Raw genomic sequence first — 18340 nt, 5'->3', positions numbered from 1 at the left:
AATTCGATTAAAACCAGATATGATAGCCCAATATAATAAAGTTTCAATACTGTTAATCACCCCTAATTACAGCTTTAGACTATCTAAAATATTAGAACATGGATCATAATATTATTTAACATGTAAATATGAAAAATTGAACTTAGTTGTATCTCCATGGCCATGGGGTTTCCTCTCTTCCCTCCTAAAATCTCTCCAATGCAGTAACTTCCATTACCCCTCTATCTCTCTCTCCTCATTACCGCGCCCATGCATGCTTCTCTCTCCTCTCATCAACATCCAGCCTCCATAAAAAAAATATATATCCAAAGTTCCTCCTGGCCCTCTTTCCTAGGGCGCCCTCGCCGGCTCCCTCCCTAAACCAATGGGCAACTGCTGCTCCCAGCCTGACGACACCGACACCCTTCCTGCCGACGACACCGTCCCCACCAACGATGACGCAACCGATACCACCGCTCCTGAAGCCCCCCAAATGATCACCCCTCCCACATCCGAATCCCCAAAGGCAGGTTCACCCCCAAAGGCTGGTTCACCAAAGATGGGGACGGTCCTGCAGCGGGCGATGGAGGACATCAACAAGCACTACACGATTGGGGAAGAGGTGGGGCGGGGGGAGTTTGGGGTGACCCATCTTTGCACGGACAAGAAGACAGGGGAGCAGTTCGCGTGCAAGATCATAGCAAAGCACAAGCTGGAGAGCAAGGAGGACGTGGAGGATGTACGGAGGGAGGTGCAGATCATGTACCATCTCACGGGGCAGGAGAACATTGTGGACTTGAAGGGGGCCTACGAGGACGCGCACTCAGTCCATCTCGTGATGGAGCTTTGTGGCGGTGGGGAGCTCTTTGATCAGATCATTGCTAAAGGCCATTACACCGAGAAGGAGGCCGCGACGCTCATGAGGACCATTGTCCAGATCGTGCACACTTGCCATATGATGGGAATCATTCATAGGGATCTCAAGCCGGAGAACTTCCTGATGTTGAATAAGGACGAAGATTCGCCACTCAAGGCTACGGATTTCGGCCTCTCAGTGTTTTATAAACCGGGAGAGGAATTCAAAGACGTAGTCGGAAGCGCCTATTACATAGCTCCTGAGGTATTGAAAAGAAGCTACGGAGCAGAAGCTGATGTTTGGAGTATTGGTGTCATGCTTTACATTCTTCTTTCTGGGGTTCCTCCTTTTTGGGCAGGTAGGTGACATTAGTTTAATATTGCACGCATTTAATTCTGTGTCATTCCCATTAAACAATTTTTCCAACTTCAAGTAAAATACAGTCTAATAAATGGGAAGGTGGTATTAAATTCTAGGTAAGTTAACATTAGTTTATATTGTCCGTTTTGGGCAAGTCTTCACCGATTTATTTTCTGATCATTCTAAAAAGTCCTCAAACTAGTTACAATTAGACAATAATTATATGCTGCTTCCTACTTCAAGAGAAATACAATCTAATAAAGGCAAGGTGGTGTTGAATTTTGGGTGCAGAATCGGAGGCGGAGATATTCAACGCGATTCTAGAGGGACACGTAGATTTCTTAGCGGACCCATGGCCGACCATTTCGAATGGGGCAAAGGACCTAGTGAGTAAGATGCTGGCTTCAGACCCCACCCAAAGGCTCACAGCAGCCCAAGTTCTCAGTAAGTATATCTATGTAGTATATATATTATTGGGATGTAATCAGAATGCAAATTCTAAATATTATACAAATTTCAAACTATCTGGACAGTTAGAAAATACCAACAGATGACAAAATAACAATAACAAAAAGTTTCAACGCGCTGACATCAAAATCTTGAAACTTTACTATTTGTTGACATTGTGTTGACATTGTTGAGGAGTTTGGAGTTTCAACAATAGAGTTTGCATTTTATCAGTACCATATAATCTTGTTTGTTAATTGCATAGCATTTTGTGAGAATATGATGTATACATATAATTGCATTGCAGATCATCCTTGGATTAAGGAGGAAGGAGAAGCACCAGATACTCCACTAGACAACGCGGTCCTCAGCAGGCTGAAACAATTCAGAGCTATGAATAAGTTCAAGAAGGTAGCGTTGCGAGTGATCGCGGGGTGCTTGTCGGAGGAAGAAATCACGGGGCTGAAACAAATGTTCAAGGGGATGGATACGGATAACAGCGGAACGATAACCCTAGAAGAGCTGAAGCAAGGATTGTCGAATTCCGGAACAAAGCTCACCGAAAGTGAAGTCCAACAACTGATGGAAGCTGCCGATGCCGATGGAAATGGCACCATAGACTATGAAGAATTCATTACAGCAACAATGCACATGAATAGAGTGGATAGAGAGGAACATCTTTACACCGCCTTTCAATTCTTCGACAAAGACAACAGCGGGTAATTTTCATTTCATTCACGCGCACCTCTTTTCATGTCTATATTACTCATTTCTTTTCAAACTATATGTACCATCAGCTACATTACCATTGAAGAACTAGAGCGTGCTCTCAAAGAATTTGGCATGGCTACTCACAAGGACATCAATGAAATCGTCTCCGAAGTTGATGCTGATAATGTAAGAATACTACTCTCTCTGTTTCTTTTTGCACATGTTTTGTGAAAATGATAATAAATAGTTAAAGTAAAGGGTGAACTATTTATGATCATTTTCACAACTCATGTGCGATCTGAAACGGATAGAGTAATAAACTACTCCGTATTTTGTAATAGAAATAACTAAATTAGTGATGGATTACATGTTTAAAAACTGTGCAGGATGGTCGGGTGAACTACGAAGAATTTGTAGCTATGATGAAGAAAGGTAATCCAGATAAGGCTATAAAGAAAAGAAGAAGTGGTGTTTTTACCGAGGGCCCCCAAGAGTGATTTATGAGTATTTATTTGTGTATTTTCTGAACTGAATATGCAAATATATTTTCGTTGATGGAGGGAAGGGATACTAATATGACAGGCTTTATGTACAAACATATTTAGATTTGTATTGTAGCATTTTTCTAAACATAACATGTATAATGATGTCTAAGAGAGGAAAAAGAAAATGGCTATAATGATGTCTAAGAGAGGAAAAAGAAAAGGGCCCAGTCTTGCTCTTCTATACCTCTTAGTAACTCAGTAAATTCGCAAAACACAAGGCCATGTTTGATTAGCGGGAAAATAAAGTTGGCAAGGAAAATGATTTCTGGAAAATGAATCACTAGGATATGATTTCTAATAACTTTACTTTCCCGTGTTTGGAAAATATCAAGATTTGAAAGTATATATTTGATTTAAACACTAAACTAAAAATATACTTATCATTTTTTATTTATAAAAAATAATAATACATATTATTTAATAAATTATTAATTATAAATGATAATAATTATATTATTTTATTTATTATTACGATGGATAGTTTAAATATGGATTATACATCATAATATATAATAATATAATAATAAATAAGATTATTATTATTATTATTATAATATAATTATAATTATATTTAATTATTTAATAAATTATTATTATTATGATAATAAAAATAAAAATAAATATTAATAATATAGTTATAATTATGATAATTTAAATTATAGTTATTTATTATCCTGAAATTAAGTATGGTTTATACTTTTAAATTATTTCTGAAATTAATTATGGTTTATACTTTTAAATTATTTTTAAAACATTGTAATAAATAATAACGACGACGACGACGACGATGATGATGATGATGATGATGATGATGATGATGATGATGATGATGATGATGATGATGATGATGATGATGATGATGATGATGATGATGATGATGATGATGATGATGATGATGATGATGATGATGATAATAATAATAATAATAATAATAATAATAATAATAATAATAATAATAATAATAATAATAATAATAATAATAATAATAATAATAATAAAAATAATAATAATAATAATAAACTGTACTATATTGCATTAAATAGGTAAGAATCCTAAAACTGAGAAAAAAGAATACCTAAGAAAAGTTAGGATTCAGAATCCTGGAAAGTTGTACTAACTTTCCTTGTTTCAGGATTTTGATTACTTTCCCAGTTTGATAAAAAACAGAAACAAACACATGAATTTAAAATTTAAGGAATCAGATTACTTTCCCAGATAAAATCTTGGCAACTAAACATGGCCTAAGCTCTATTCTCTACCTCAATACTACACTACGTGTTCATTCATTCCACAACTAAACAATAAAGTGATAAATTAATCTATTGTAGTAGTTTTCATTTTAATTCTAAGTCGCTTAGCACACATTCAACACATAAAAACCACTAAAATAGCTAAAGGTTAATGACTGGGTTTGCACTCACAATGTGCTCGTAAATTACAGAGTACTTTCACTGCTTGGTAACTTTACTCGCTATTCCACACGATAGTTCGAGCCTTCCATCTCGTTTTCCAGTTTAACTATTTATTCTTTCTCTTACTTTACTCTACGTTGATAAAGTGAAAAAAAATCCCGCTGAAGCTACCTGAGAACACATGAATTTCATTCACTGAATCTCTCTTCTTCAGCCTTTTATTCTGCCAGTTCTACCACGAGCATATCAACTCTCTGTTGCAAACTTGCGATGCGCTCATGATCTCCCATCTTTTCACACTTGAGTTTCCTATAGGTTCTTGCGATCTAAAGTCTAATGGCTCTATGATGTCCTTCCCATAGCGTGTTCGCATGCACTGCCAGTAGAAAATTGAAAACAAAAATTAAAGAACAGTAAAAATCCAAACTACTAGCATTCTAGACTTTTCTAAGATATCAATCTAAACATAAAAGTATTTCTAGTATAGGTCAAGGTTAGTATCGGATATCGAACACAGGAAATAGTTACACAGGTTGGCTATCAAGTACTTATTTTCAACTACTATTTAGACAACGGAGTTTAGTTTGAAAAACACAATTAAATAAACAAAAGCAATTAAATAGCAAAGTGAATTAAAGCATAGAATGAATTGACTTGAAAAAATAGAGGAGACAAAGGGAATTATAGGGATAAGGTTAACTACTTCAATTTATTCAATACACAATTATGATATCCATACAACAACTCCAGGATTACTAAGGCAAATCACCTAATTACTGCAGTTGACCGAACAACGTGGATTACTAGCATTAAGGTTGTCAATCTTAGTTAATAGATCCTAAAAGCACAATTTAGACCCTCATAATGCGTTCACTCTTAGGTTTACCTTTTTTTGGATATTAACTATAGTGTCATCAATCTGAATCTAACATATGGATCATCTTTCGATTCCCCCACATGCCAATAAATCGATAAGATGTGTCATGCAACTTGAAGCATTATATAAAAAATTGAACAAAGTAAATATAAGTCTTGGGGTATAAATATAGGAATAAAATAAACATGAAGAACTATTTTCCAATCCTCAGAATTCAACAAATTAGTTACTTATGAATGAAGTAACAAAATTCATAGTAAAGTATGAAACCATTAAACAATCTATGATACAACCCAAAGATAGAATCTTGATGGCTTTAGTCTTCTCTTTATTCTCTTGCTCCAATCTCAAGTGTAGAACGATATTTGGCTTTTCAATGAATAATCTCTTGTAAAAGGAATTCGCAGGTAAAACAGTCTCCCTTTAATGATGATGTATGTATTGTTTTGGATAACTGAGAGGGAAGAAGCATTAGACATTATAGGGAATTTGATTTCAACTTGGTATTGTGAATATCCTACATCTATGTATTTATAGGGATGGAGGAGACTCTTGAACTTACACAATAAATGAGCACATGAACTCTACAAATTGGGACTCATGATATCATAAATGGTATACTCCTAGAAACTACCATTTTCCCTCTATATTTTAACACTTCCCCTCATGCTAAGTGACGGCATCTCCAATGATTAGCTTGTCCAGTACATATTCAAACATCCTTGAGTTGACTGTTTTGGTTAGAATATCTGCAAGTTGGTCTTCTGATCGAACGAAGGGTAGCTCAATGATCCCTTTCTCAATCTTGTCCTTTATGAAGTGGCGATCAATCTCCACATGTTTTGTTCGATCATGTTGGACAAGATTTTCTGCTATGCTGATTGCTGCCTTGTTGTCGCAGAACAATTTGCTTTTCTGAGTGGGTGGAAAGCCAACCTCTGTCAACAGTCTTTGTATCCATAGGAGTTCCGTGATTCCACTCTTGACTCCTTGAAATTTTGCATCAGCGCTAGAAAGTGCCACAACTTTCTGTTTCTTGCTTCTCCAAGTGACAAGGTTATCACCTATAATGCGAAGTATCCGACAGTAGATTTTTGGTCAATCTGATTACTCGCCCAATCAGCATCAGTGTACCCCGAGACTTCCAAGTGCCCTTCACTTTTTAGCAAAACTCTGTATCCTACTGTGCCCTTTAGGTACCTCACCACCCTCATTGTTGCATTCATGTGTTCCTCCTATGGGTTATGCATAAACTGGCTATAACTCCAACAGCATAAGCTATGTCCGGTTTGGTATTGGCTAGATAGATTAGTTTCCCACCAAACATTGACAATGTTCTCTATCTGTGGCTTGTGCTCCCGCTTCTATCTTTGGGCCATGATTCTGTGTCATGGGCGTCTCAGCTGGTTTGCAGTCAAGTAGACCAGTTTCTGTCAGAAGATCGAGAACATATTTCTTTTGCCATAGAAATATACCTTTTTTAGATCTTAAGACCTCAATTCCAAGGAAGTACTTTAGTGCACCTAGATCCTTCATTTCAAACTCGTTAAACAAGTTCGCTCTCAGCTCCTTGATTTCTTTTGTATCATTTCCTATGATAATCATGTCATCCACGTAGATAAGAAGACAAGTTACTTTGTTACCTACTTTCTTGATGAACAAAGTGTGGTCCGAGTTACCTTGCTGGTAGCCATACTTCTCCATTGCTTGGCAGAATCTTCCAAACCATACTCTTGGGAACTGTATTAGGCCATATAGGGTTTTCTTTAAGCGACAGACTTGTCCAGATGCAAAATCATCCGAGTATCCAGGGGGAACCTCCATATATACTTCTTCTTCTTCAATTCACCATGGATGAAGGCATTGGTGACATCAAATTGGCGGAGGGACCAATTCTGATTTATAGCGACAAAAAGTAGGATTCTGACAGTACTCATTTTCGCCACAGGTGAGAAGGTCTCAGCATAGTCCACTCCATAGGTCTGAGTGTACCCCTTTGCGACCAGTCTAGATTTGTACCTCTCAATTTTCCATCAGCTCGTCGTTTGATTGTGAAGATCCACCTGCACCCAACTGGTTTCTTTCCTTCTGGCAATGTACACTTCTCCCAAGTGTTGTTCTTCAGGAGTGCGTCCATCTCTTTTTTCATAGCTTCTCTCCAGTGTTTGTGCTTCATTGCTTCCTCTACTGAGTTCGGTATTTCATCCCCATATAAGGTAGCTTCAAATTCTCGTGCCATTTCAGTCATCTGGGCAGTCATAGAGTAGGTAATGGGATAGCGGGCTTTTCTTCCATTCCACTATGGGGAGTACCGTTTTGGAGGCACTCGTCTGTTAATTCGTGAAGGAAGGACATGAAGGACATGTTTTCCTGAAGTTTCTGGCTCCCCTTGGCTAGTTTCCATTCTATAATCAAGGTCAGTCTTAATAACATCGAATTCACTTAGGTCTGAATCCCTTACCTCAGGATAATCAATCAGGGATCTTGGGGCCTCGCCACTAGGCTCAGCGGGCTTGCTGATGTGTTTGAGGCCTGCTCGGTGGTAGAGCTAACCTTCTCTGTTGGATCCACTTCAAGAAAAGTACTCCATCCGTCCTCCGATATTTATCCACTTTGGTTTGAGCATGGATTTTTAAAAATGTAAATTAAAGCGGGTTGAAAAAGTTAGTGGAATAAAATGTGAAATGTGAATTGAATGAATTAATGAAATGTGAGATATGTTTATCATTTATGATAAAAAAGAGAAAGTGGACAATTAAAGGTAGGATGATGAAAATGACAAAAATGGACAATTAATGGGGGACAGATAAAGTATGAAGCTTGGTCAAATTTTGGTCAATCCAACAACTTTTAAAAATTACCAATTACAGTATATCATAATTTGATGTTTTTCTCAATTGTCCCATCCATAATCTATGATTTGCGGGAAATTATGTATGATTTGATAGACAAAAAATATTACATAGACATTATTTATTACACTTAGTCAATTTTACCTTTATTTTTTATACATGTATGCGCTACTTGGTAAATTAGAATATGATATTTTCTCCATAAGACAGTTGAATTTTATTTTAAATTATGATACATTTGATCTCTTTTGAAAATTATAGTTGTAACCAGAATTTTGTCAAACTTTATAATTATTCGGGCGATCTGCCTTTATTAATTTGTTATATGTCAATTTTGAATCATCCACTAAATTTTAAATAAGATAAATATAGTTCATGTTAGATAGAAATAAAAACTCTTTTCTCCTAATATGTCAAAAAATAAAGAAACTTTTTCTATTGTCGAACAAATTTTTATTTTTATCCGTTCTATAAAATAACATACTCCCTCCGTCCCGCACTACTCGCACTTATTTCCTTTTTGGGCGTCCCAAGTTACTTGCACTCTTTCCATTTTTAGTAAAAAATTTCACCTACAGCCGTCATTTTTGACTTTCCTATACACTCATTCCTTAATCTCCGAGCCGAAAAAGAAATGAGCGAGTAGCCCAGGACGGAGGGAGTATTTTTATTTTTTAATAAAGTGTCAATAATATGAGTATACTTTTTTTAAAACTTTTTAATTTTATTAATTATACATTAAAATTCATGTCAATTAAAAATTTATATTTCTATTCGACAGGAAACACTATCACCCAAAAGTCAATGCATGAAACGTACACTATCACTCCTATACAATGCAGTCATAATTGTAAGCTAGTTCATACACCAACCACTGGTTGATCATATAGAGGTTGCGTTGAGAATTTTTAAATACTTATAGGGAACTACAAGATACAGAGTGATATTAAGAAGGAAGACACCTAGGAGTGCATTGATACACATGCAGATTGGGATGGAATCCAGTTGGCACACGGTCTACCTTAGGGCACTCTACATTTATAAGGGCAAACTTGATGACTTGCAAGAGTGAAAAATAAAAAGTCGTTGCCTTATTTAATGCTGAAGCTGAATTCAAATGAATCAAAAGTGGATCGAAAGAAATAAATAGTTCATGTTACATATTTTTGAAAAGAATATTAGGAAATAAATAAAAAGTACTTCATCCGTCCCATAAAAGTATGTACTTTTAAGTCCATCACAAAAGAGTATGCACTTTCTAATTTTAAAAAATATGTTCTCTTTAATGAGTAGGTGAGACTCTAACAATACTTCAATTATTTTTTCTAACTACATTTCTTTCTAATTTTGTCAATCGGGTCAGCCCCGCGGGCCAATTATTTTACAATTTGTGACGACCACCAAAAGTCCCTATTTTTAGGATTGTCAATCGGGTCGGCCCAATGGGTTTCGGGCCAACCCTACTCGGTTGCGAGTCAATCGGGTGCGGGCTAATCGAGTTGTGATTTTTTCGGGTTATAAAAGTTCGACCCCAATCCTAAAAGCTCGGGTTTCAGGCTAGCCCAACTGTTTAATCAGGTTGATACCTATAAAATTAGCATGCGATCAATCCAATAAATAATAATGAAAATAAGTTATATTTTAAAATGTAAAATATTTAATTATAATAAATTTGAGATATATGATTAAACTCAAACATAAACATGATCAAATACTAATATTTGAGATTTGTGCAAAATGAAACATAAACATATTCCGAGAAATTTTGATGCATGTTTCAGAAATTTAAATATTTGTTTGTGAATTTAATGTTTTTAATTTATCTGTCTATTATTATATTAATAAAAATCTTATATACAATTTTATATTTAATATAAAATTGAAAAGCTATTTTTCAATTATCTATATTATCAAATTAATTAATTAAGTGTCGAGTAAAATAAATAGAATAATAGAAATTTTATTAGGTTTTCGAGCTAGCATATCGGATTTTTGGGTCTAGCCCTAACGGGTTGCGGATTCATCGGGTGCGTGCGGGCTAATTAAATTTTAATTTTATTAGGTTAAAATTTTTTAAGCTGACCCTATAAATTTGATAATCTATTCGAGCCGGCCTGTACCTATTTTAATTGGACGAAAGAGTATAATTTTTTTGGCCTAAACCTCTGAGACTAAAACCCTAGCCTCTCGCCGGCGATTAACTGTCGAATTTGTTCCCAAATCCGATTGAAGTTCGTCAAACTGAAAGTTGCGAAGTTTTTCGACCGAGATGGACATTGATGTCGAATCTTTGCCGATATCATCTCTCAGTGAGGAGGATGAAGTAGGCATGCACAAGGGTCGTAAACCGCCGGTTCCGGGCCCGAACCGGCGGTTCAAGGGTCGAGAAAATGCCGAACCTGAACCGGCCCGCCTAGCTCCCGGCGGTTCCGGTTCAGGTTCAAAAAACCGGCGGGTTACGCGGCGGTTCAAAACCGCCGGTTTTCGGCTTGAACCACCGGTTCCGGGCCGGTTCGGCGGTTCGACGAATTTTTTTTTTTTTTTTTTTTTTTGCATTTTTCAACTTTTCAATTTTAATCAAATTAATTTACACTTTTCAAGTTTGTTTTTGTATGCAATGTGAGTAAATAAAATTGAAAAAAATACGGCTAATGTTGCAATTTTATTGAAATTGCATGTTTACAAATTACACGTGACAAGTTACAACAATTACAAATTGAAAACATATGGCGGTCTTGAAGTCTTAAACAAAATTTAAATACAAATGAGACTACTAGTGAAGAACTAATTACAAATGACAAGAAATGACGTTGAAGTTCTTAAACGTATAAGTGTATTATATATATACTCTTAACCGGCGAAGAAGATCTTTCTACATAACTAAATTAAGGACACCTTTAGCAATTCAACTTTAAATGTTGAGTTTCGTCTAACAATCAGCAATTATAGTAGAATTGTCAAAAGTTTCCCTCATTTAGTCGTATAGAGAAATATACTTCATCGACTAGAGTATATACAAATACAATTATGTAATTATATTTGCATATTTTTAAAGTAGGAATTAATGGGAAAAAAAAGAAATAAAAGAAAAAGGACTTGAGCTCAACTTAAATTAAAAAATTTAAGTTGAGGTGCCTACGTATCCCAATTGCTCATTTGCATTAGGGAATCAAAGTCCACGTAGTTCTCTTACCTTACTTACCTATTTGCTTGGCCGGCGGCGGTTGACGGTTGGCCTAATCTTCATCCCCGGTGAATTCATCTTGTGATCCCTCTTGACGATCATTCCAATCATTTTCTTGTTCTCGGACGTCAGCTTTGGCCCAATCATCAAGTAACATCACGGCTTCCATATTTTTCGCCGAGAGCTTACTTCGTGATTCATCCAAAACGCGCGAGCCAACACTAAAAGCGGACTCGACGGCGACGGTGGAAGCCGGAACAGAAAAAATCTCCTTGACCATTGAAGCATGGATGGGAAAATCTTTGTCGTGGGTTCCCCACCAATCGAGGACGTCGATTTGGGCGGGAGGAGTAGGACCTTCATCACCAAAGGAAAAGAGTGATTCAAAATATAAATCTAATTCACTGACCATACCTGAGGACCTTCCGCCGGTGCTGTAGTTGTATAGGTCGGCTAGTTGGGATTGCGCGTCGGGGTCATCATAATCGGCTTGAAATGCAAAGCCATAGTTATGTTGTGGAGGAGGTGGTCTTCTGACTTGGTGAGTGGTGTTATACTTGGTTTCATATTCGGTGTAGAGAGAGCGCAAGTTATACTCGAGGTTTTGTTGCACAACTGACCGGTCCGGGAGGTTTATTTGAAAGGTTTCTGAGAGGTCGACTCCAAATTCGTCACTGGTATCCGATTGGATTGCTTGAAGGGGACCAAGATCAATTGAACTCAAATTGTTATAATAAAAATCTAAAATTCTAGAGGTACCTGCTAATTTCCATTTTGGATCCAATACCTTTGCAATCAAAAACACGTTAGGAATCTCACTGAAATACTTGAGCCATTTTTCAATCATATAATACAAAACGCACATTAACTCGGGAGAAGAGGAAGCATTTTTCATTGCAGTTTTAAAACCAAGGGATATGTACATGCAATGCTCCAAAACACGAACAGCAGTGCAATAATAAACACCCGACAATTCAACAGTAGCATTTTTGAAATATTTGAACAATTTAAATAAAGCCAAACTGTTATCCCAACAACTATGCGAAAGATATAAATCACGGTAGGGGTTAGTTCTATAAAAATCACATAAAGCATCTTTATGTGTCAAGGTAGAATTCAGACAATCATATGTCGAATTCCATCTATGAGACACATCCATAGTAAAATTCGTGTACCTGACATTCTTTTGATGGCAATATTTCTTCCATGCTTTGCCAATAGCTGGCTTTTGATGGATTAATCTAACTGCATGTCTAATAGGAGAGACATGCTTTTGCCATAATTCAAGCGCATCCTGTACACATAAATTTAAAATATGGCAAATGCATCTTTGATGAAAATACTTACCTCCAATTACCGGTGTACAAGCCGCAATCAAATCGGCAATACTTGCGGTGTTGGCAGTTGCATTATCAAAACCAATAGAAAATATCTTGTTGCATAACTGAAACTCATTCAACACTTGTATAATCAAAGAAGCAATTTCGGGTGCAGTGTGTGGACTTTCAAATTCTCTAAAACCAATTAAACGCTTGTTCAAAGTCCAACTGTTGTCCACAAAGTGAACCGTAATACCCATGTATGAATGACGGTTAAAACAATCCGTCCAAACATCTGAGCAAATGTTCACCCTGTGGCCCATGTTAACTAAATAACGTGATAATTCTACCTTTTTCTCCAAGCACTGCCGAACGGTAGATCGTTGCACGGTCATTCGACCTATTCTTTTGATTGCTACATTCAACCCACTTTGCATAGTAACCTCAAAACTTTTGTCATCAAAAACATTAAAGGGCATATGCTTCATAGCCGCCCATCTAGTCATTGTATCATCAAAATTCTTTTTATCATATTTAAATAGAGGCGCACCTGACGAACCCGAGCCGGCGGGTTGGAAGTTTAGTTGGCTTTGGGTAGAGGCAGTGCCGCATTCTACCGGATGCTTTGCCACTAAATGGCGACGGAGGGTGCCATATCCACCACCGGCGGACCATTTGTACACTTTATCGCAATAGTTGCAGTAAACATGAAAGTCCGAAGTCTCTTCTTGAGAGTTCGGATCGTGAGAACTTGGAATCACCACCGCCACCTTCTTGTAGTGTTTGATAAAAATGTCCGATTTCAAAGCTTTTGCCGTGTTAGTGGGTGCAGGGAGAGGCATCTCCTCATTTCCGCCGGTGCTAGAAGGAATACGAGAATGCGATCTATCCTCATTGTTGTCCGAGTCCGACGATATAGTAACGTCGAACTCCTCATCTTGTTGGGAACGACCTCCCCTACCCCCACCTTGTTGCATTTCAGCAAGTAGCATGGCGGTCCTATGATCTTCTTCCATCTACAAATATTATGTAAGTAGAAGTTAAAAGTATGAACGCAAAAAAAAAATTAATGAAATTTTGTGCATGTGAATTGGAAAACAAATTTTTCATTACTTACTTGCATGCGTTCGGCTGCCAATCGGGAAACCTCTTCCATAACATCTCGACGACTAGGTCGTCGAGATTTTGAGGGACGCGTAGTGCTTTGATCTTGGGCTATTCCCTTGCCCCGATCACCACGTCCCGATCCACCACGAGAAGAAGACATATTGAATATATTGATAAATGAAAAGTAATATTGACTTGGAATGAAATATGTATAAAGTATAAAAGAAGTGGTAAATTATGAGCACAACAAATATAGTAGTGAGCAGAAAGTGTAGAATTAAACTTGCGCAATTAGAGAGAATGAGGAGAGAATAGAGAAATGGAGATTGAGAATGAAATCCTTGTTAACACAAGAATGGGGTAAGGAAATATGAAGGAGAAGTGGGGTATTTATAGGAGTAAAATTGGAAGAAATAAAAAAAAAATTCAAATTTCAAATTTTCAAATTTTCGGCCGAACCGCCGGTTTACCGCCTGAACCGGCGGTTCAACCACAAAACCGACGGTTTTTCCACAAAACCGGCGGGTTGGTCCACGGTTTTCCGACACAAACCGCCGGTTTCTGACCTCACCTAGCCCCTACGCCTGAAAAGCTCCCGGAACCGGCGGAAACCGGTCGGAACCGCCGGTTCAAACCGGCGGTTTTTGTCCAAAACCGGCGGTTTTCGCCCAAAACCGGCGAACCGCCGGTTCATACCAATCCCTACTTTGAACCCCTACGAACCCCTACGAACCCTATGCCGTTCGACCCTTTGAACCGGCGGTTCGAACAGCCGAACCGCCGGTTCAGGTTCAATATATTGCCGAACCTGAACCGGCCCTTCCGACCCTGCGACCCTTCTGCCGGTTCAACCCGCCGGTTCCGGGCCCGGTTCCGGTTCATGAACCGGCGGTTCCGAACCGCCGGTTAACCGCCGGGCCGGGTCGGTTTGTGCATGCCTAGGATGAAGTCGACAACTTAGAGGATGCAGAGAGTGATGAAATTGACGATGACGAGGATCAGATTCCTATGACTTTAGGGTTTGCGAAGGAGCCTAGAAATCCTTGGTCATTGCGCCGCCAATACTTCCCGTGTAAAGCTGGTGGTTCACCGGTAATTTAAATTTGTTAAATTTTGTGATTTCACTTTCAGATTTGGATTTCCAGCTGTAGCACTTGTGTAATTATACTCATGTGTTTGTTTCTATGCATTAATTTTATTATTGTATTATGAATATAACGAAATCTTATTATGATACTTTTGTGATTTAGGCATGGTTGGATCCCATTAATTTGCCTTCGGGAAGCTCCAGTCTTTGTGATTTTTGCCGTCGGCCTTTGCAGTTTCTGCTTCAGGTGTAGTAATGAAATTGATGTATTAAGTTTTGGGGACTACATGCTATATACTCATTCCATTCACAAAAAAAATAGTCTTAGTAGTGGAAGAAGCAGGTTTTATACAAAATAGCTAAAGTAAGAGAGATATGGAGAGAAAAGGTGGTTAATATTACTGGAAATTAGACTCACCTCATTATAGAGTGAAATTTATCATGAAAAGATAGAGATTAATTTTGATGGACAGAAAAAAAATGGAAGAAACAATACTTTATTTCGTGGACGGTGGGAGTATATAGTTTACAAATTGTAACTCGTCCAATTTCTGTTTCTCATTATTTTGTTTTGAGTAGGTTTACGCGCCTTTACCTGAGGAATCAACTTTTCACCGAACACTGTTCGTTTTCATGTGTTTGTCAATGCCCTGCCTTCTTCGTGATCAGCATGAGCAGTGGAGGCGGTCTCCAGAAGTCCAGTCCAGAAGGTAAGTGTTTTCTCATTCGTTATCCCTAAAATTGTTACAACGCATATGAGTTTGAAATGATCAATTGCTTGTTATGTTATGTTTCTGATAACAAAATTGCTTTAACAGTATCAAGGTTTTTCGTTGCCAATTGCCACGGGTGAACCCCTTCTATTCTAGTGTGGCGCCTGCTGAAGATGGGAGCCAGCAGCCATTGACAGCTGGAGGTAATTTTTTGGTAATTTTTATGTACATGTCCTATTTACAGGTTGTTGGTTTGGTTGAAAATTCTTGTCACAGTACTCAACTATTGCAATGACGATAACTTTAATGGTCATTCTCTTCCCCCCAAACCTTATATAAATTTTGGGGTGCAAAGCTTTGGATAGGAAGAAATTTATATTAATGTGGCGGGAATTGTGCAGAACACAATATGGCATTTGCACCTACGAATGAGAGAAATTGAGAAGTGCTATAGTATTGAGATCGAAAGATGGTATTGGTGTGCTGTGTATATGCCTATATGATATACTCCTGCAAATCGGGAGGAACCTACTTATTAGTTACTCCCTCCGTCCCTGAAAATTTGTCACCTATTTCCTTTTTCGTCCGTCCCTAAAAATTTGTCACCTTTCACTTTTACCATTTTTGATAGTGGACCCTACATTCTACTAACTCATTCACACTCATATTTTATTATAAAACTAATATATAAAAGTAGGACCCACATGCCACCAACTTTTGCAACCCACTTTCTATTATATTTCTTAAAACTCGTGCCGGGTCAAATGGTGACGAATTTTGGGGACGGAGGGAGTATTTCTTAATCAGTTTTCATTGGTTCATATATTGTTTGTGTTAGTTTGGTTGCTCAGTCATTTGTATTGGACCCTTCATGGGCTGAAGGTTGGGAAATGGCAGCTATTTAGATAAAAGGATGTTAGGTAAGATGTATAAGTATTGTTTAGTCAATTGTGCAAGAATGAGGATTTGTTTAATTATCTGTGTTTCTTCAATTTGTTTCCTCGAATGTTTCTACTAAGGTACTCGTAATTTTATCTTATCTCCTGAAGTGGTCTCTATCATTGTTGTTATAGAGGGCTGCATGTTATGATTTTATGTAACATATTAATTTGCATGTACACTGATGATTGATAGAATTTTCCAGCAATGCTATGTGATTGGTGTCAGTCGTGGAAAGGAGACAAAAGATGTAGCTGTGGAAGAGTGCGCTATTGTTCTGGGAATCACCAGGTACTTAACTTAGCTAAAGCAAGGCATGCAATATGGTTTTGAGCTTCAGCTAACAAATGGAATACTTGCAGGCTTCTCACTGGCGATCCAGTAGCTCAAATCATAGAGTCCTATGCCAACAGTTGCAGCCATCTGGCATGGAGTCTGAATTAGGTAATAGTTCTAGACTACACAAATGATTATAGTGTGTGTGGCTTGTGTTGACCCATGCTCATATGCTTACTTTCGAGAAGTAAAGATTCTTCTATTTGCTCTGAACTTTAAATGCATATTCCAGTCATATATGCTAATGACAATATCATATGGTTAGTACGTATCTTCCATGTCGAAGGGGGAGTGTGTCCTGGGTACTGGAGGGAAACATTGTTGGATTGTGGAAGTTTCTTAACTATTTACTTCTGTGTCCAATGATCATGATTTTTATTAACAAACAGCTGCAAGCAACTCCCTTTGGTCCGAGTATGAGATCAATGTGAGGATGAGCGTGAATTTGATGAGCCAATATCCAGTGAAAATGGATCTGGTAATGCATTGGTTTCTAGAAGCCGAACAGAGGGTTCTGATGGAAATCTTATGAATAATTTCCTGGTGATTTTTTCTCATCTCTGTAATCTCTTATTTCTGGCCTTAATACTCAAATAAATAGTTAAAATCTGATTTTCTTAATTATTGCTTAGGCATCTGATGACAACAGTAGTTGGGCATCTTTCCAAGAGAGAATATCTTCAGCTCCCAAACAAGTCTTAAGGTGATCAGTTGGAATTGAATATAACGAACTGTGTCTCCAATCTCCATTTTCATAGACATTGCATTTTACTATGTCTAGTGAAATCTTTGAAACGAGTTGCTAGATCATCTGTTGCTTTCTTAACTTCGCATCTGTTTTTTTGATGAGCAGATACTCTAGCTCCTCTCAAGCAAAGCCATTATGGCCCGTTTCTAGTGGCCGGCCGTCAAGAGCCGATATTCCTAGGTGCAACCATTGTGGAGGCACACGAGCTTTTGAATTTCAGGTTATTGCTTCTACAATTCACATTTCATCTAATAAAGTGTCATCGCTGTACTGGCTTTCGTCAGCAACCACGTTTGATTCCTAAACTGATGCTTCTTTTGTTGGTCTCTTGTAGGTTCTACCCCAGATACTCTACTTCTTCCATGTGGAAGGCGACAGAGATTCTCTCGACTGGGCCACCATTGCCGTTTACACATGTGAGGCCTCGTGTGAAGGAGGTGCGAGTTACAAAGAGGAATTTGCTTGGGTTCAACTTGCTAGTCAGTCAATATCACACCAATGAATGCCGAGAGAGAGAGTTGTATCGTTGTGTTAAGACAAGGTTGGGAACCGCAAGTATGCTCATATTCTTGTCTCCATTTTTCACATGAAAGTGAGATGGTGAGTTGCATCATCTTTTTTGTTTTGGTTGAAAGGCGTCGTATTAGATTATTGCAGAGTTGATTTTTGTATTTTTATGATTTGGGAACACATGAAGTTGATACTCGAGTGCCCTTTAGTATTTTTTATTGTTGTGTTCCGCATATATTTATTATTCAATTAAAAATTTCAAAATAATTTTGAAAGTTTGTCTATTTTTACACATTAGAAAATATGTTTAATAGCTTTCGAAAATGCAATTTATTAGTGATTCTTTATTTATAGCTTT

The 18340-nt window shown here is 37.6% G+C and overlaps 1 protein-coding gene and 1 pseudogene across 1 annotated transcript; both read left to right on the top strand.

Moving 5' to 3' along the window:
- Positions 1-262: 262 nt before the first annotated feature.
- Positions 263-2924, top strand: LOC121796920 (calcium-dependent protein kinase 17-like). Its single transcript, XM_042195686.1, has 5 exons — positions 263-1193; positions 1487-1639; positions 1950-2361; positions 2440-2539; positions 2740-2924. Exons 1-5 carry the CDS (start codon positions 365-367, stop codon positions 2848-2850), a joined length of 1605 nt encoding a protein of 534 aa, XP_042051620.1. The 5' UTR covers positions 263-364; the 3' UTR covers positions 2851-2924.
- A 7384-nt stretch (positions 2925-10308) lies between these two features.
- LOC121805055 lies at positions 10309-17974 on the top strand (annotated as a pseudogene).
- Positions 17975-18340: the final 366 nt, after the last annotated feature.

Source organism: Salvia splendens, chromosome 1 (genome assembly GCF_004379255.2).
Source record: "Salvia splendens isolate huo1 chromosome 1, SspV2, whole genome shotgun sequence".
Taxonomy (NCBI): Eukaryota; Viridiplantae; Streptophyta; class Magnoliopsida; order Lamiales; family Lamiaceae; genus Salvia; species Salvia splendens.
Note: the sequence above shows the minus strand (reverse complement) of the source record. Positions and strands in the feature narration are given on the sequence as shown.

Coding starts and splice junctions, on each gene's coding strand:
- LOC121796920 (XM_042195686.1), top strand. CDS start 365: ATGGGCAACTGCTGCTCCCAGCCTGACGACACCGACACCCTTCCTGCC. Junction 1,640..1,949: donor CACAGCAGCCCAAGTTCTCA/GTAAGTATATCT, acceptor ATTGCATTGCAG/ATCATCCTTGGATTAAGGAG. Junction 2,362..2,439: donor TTCGACAAAGACAACAGCGG/GTAATTTTCATT, acceptor ATGTACCATCAG/CTACATTACCATTGAAGAAC.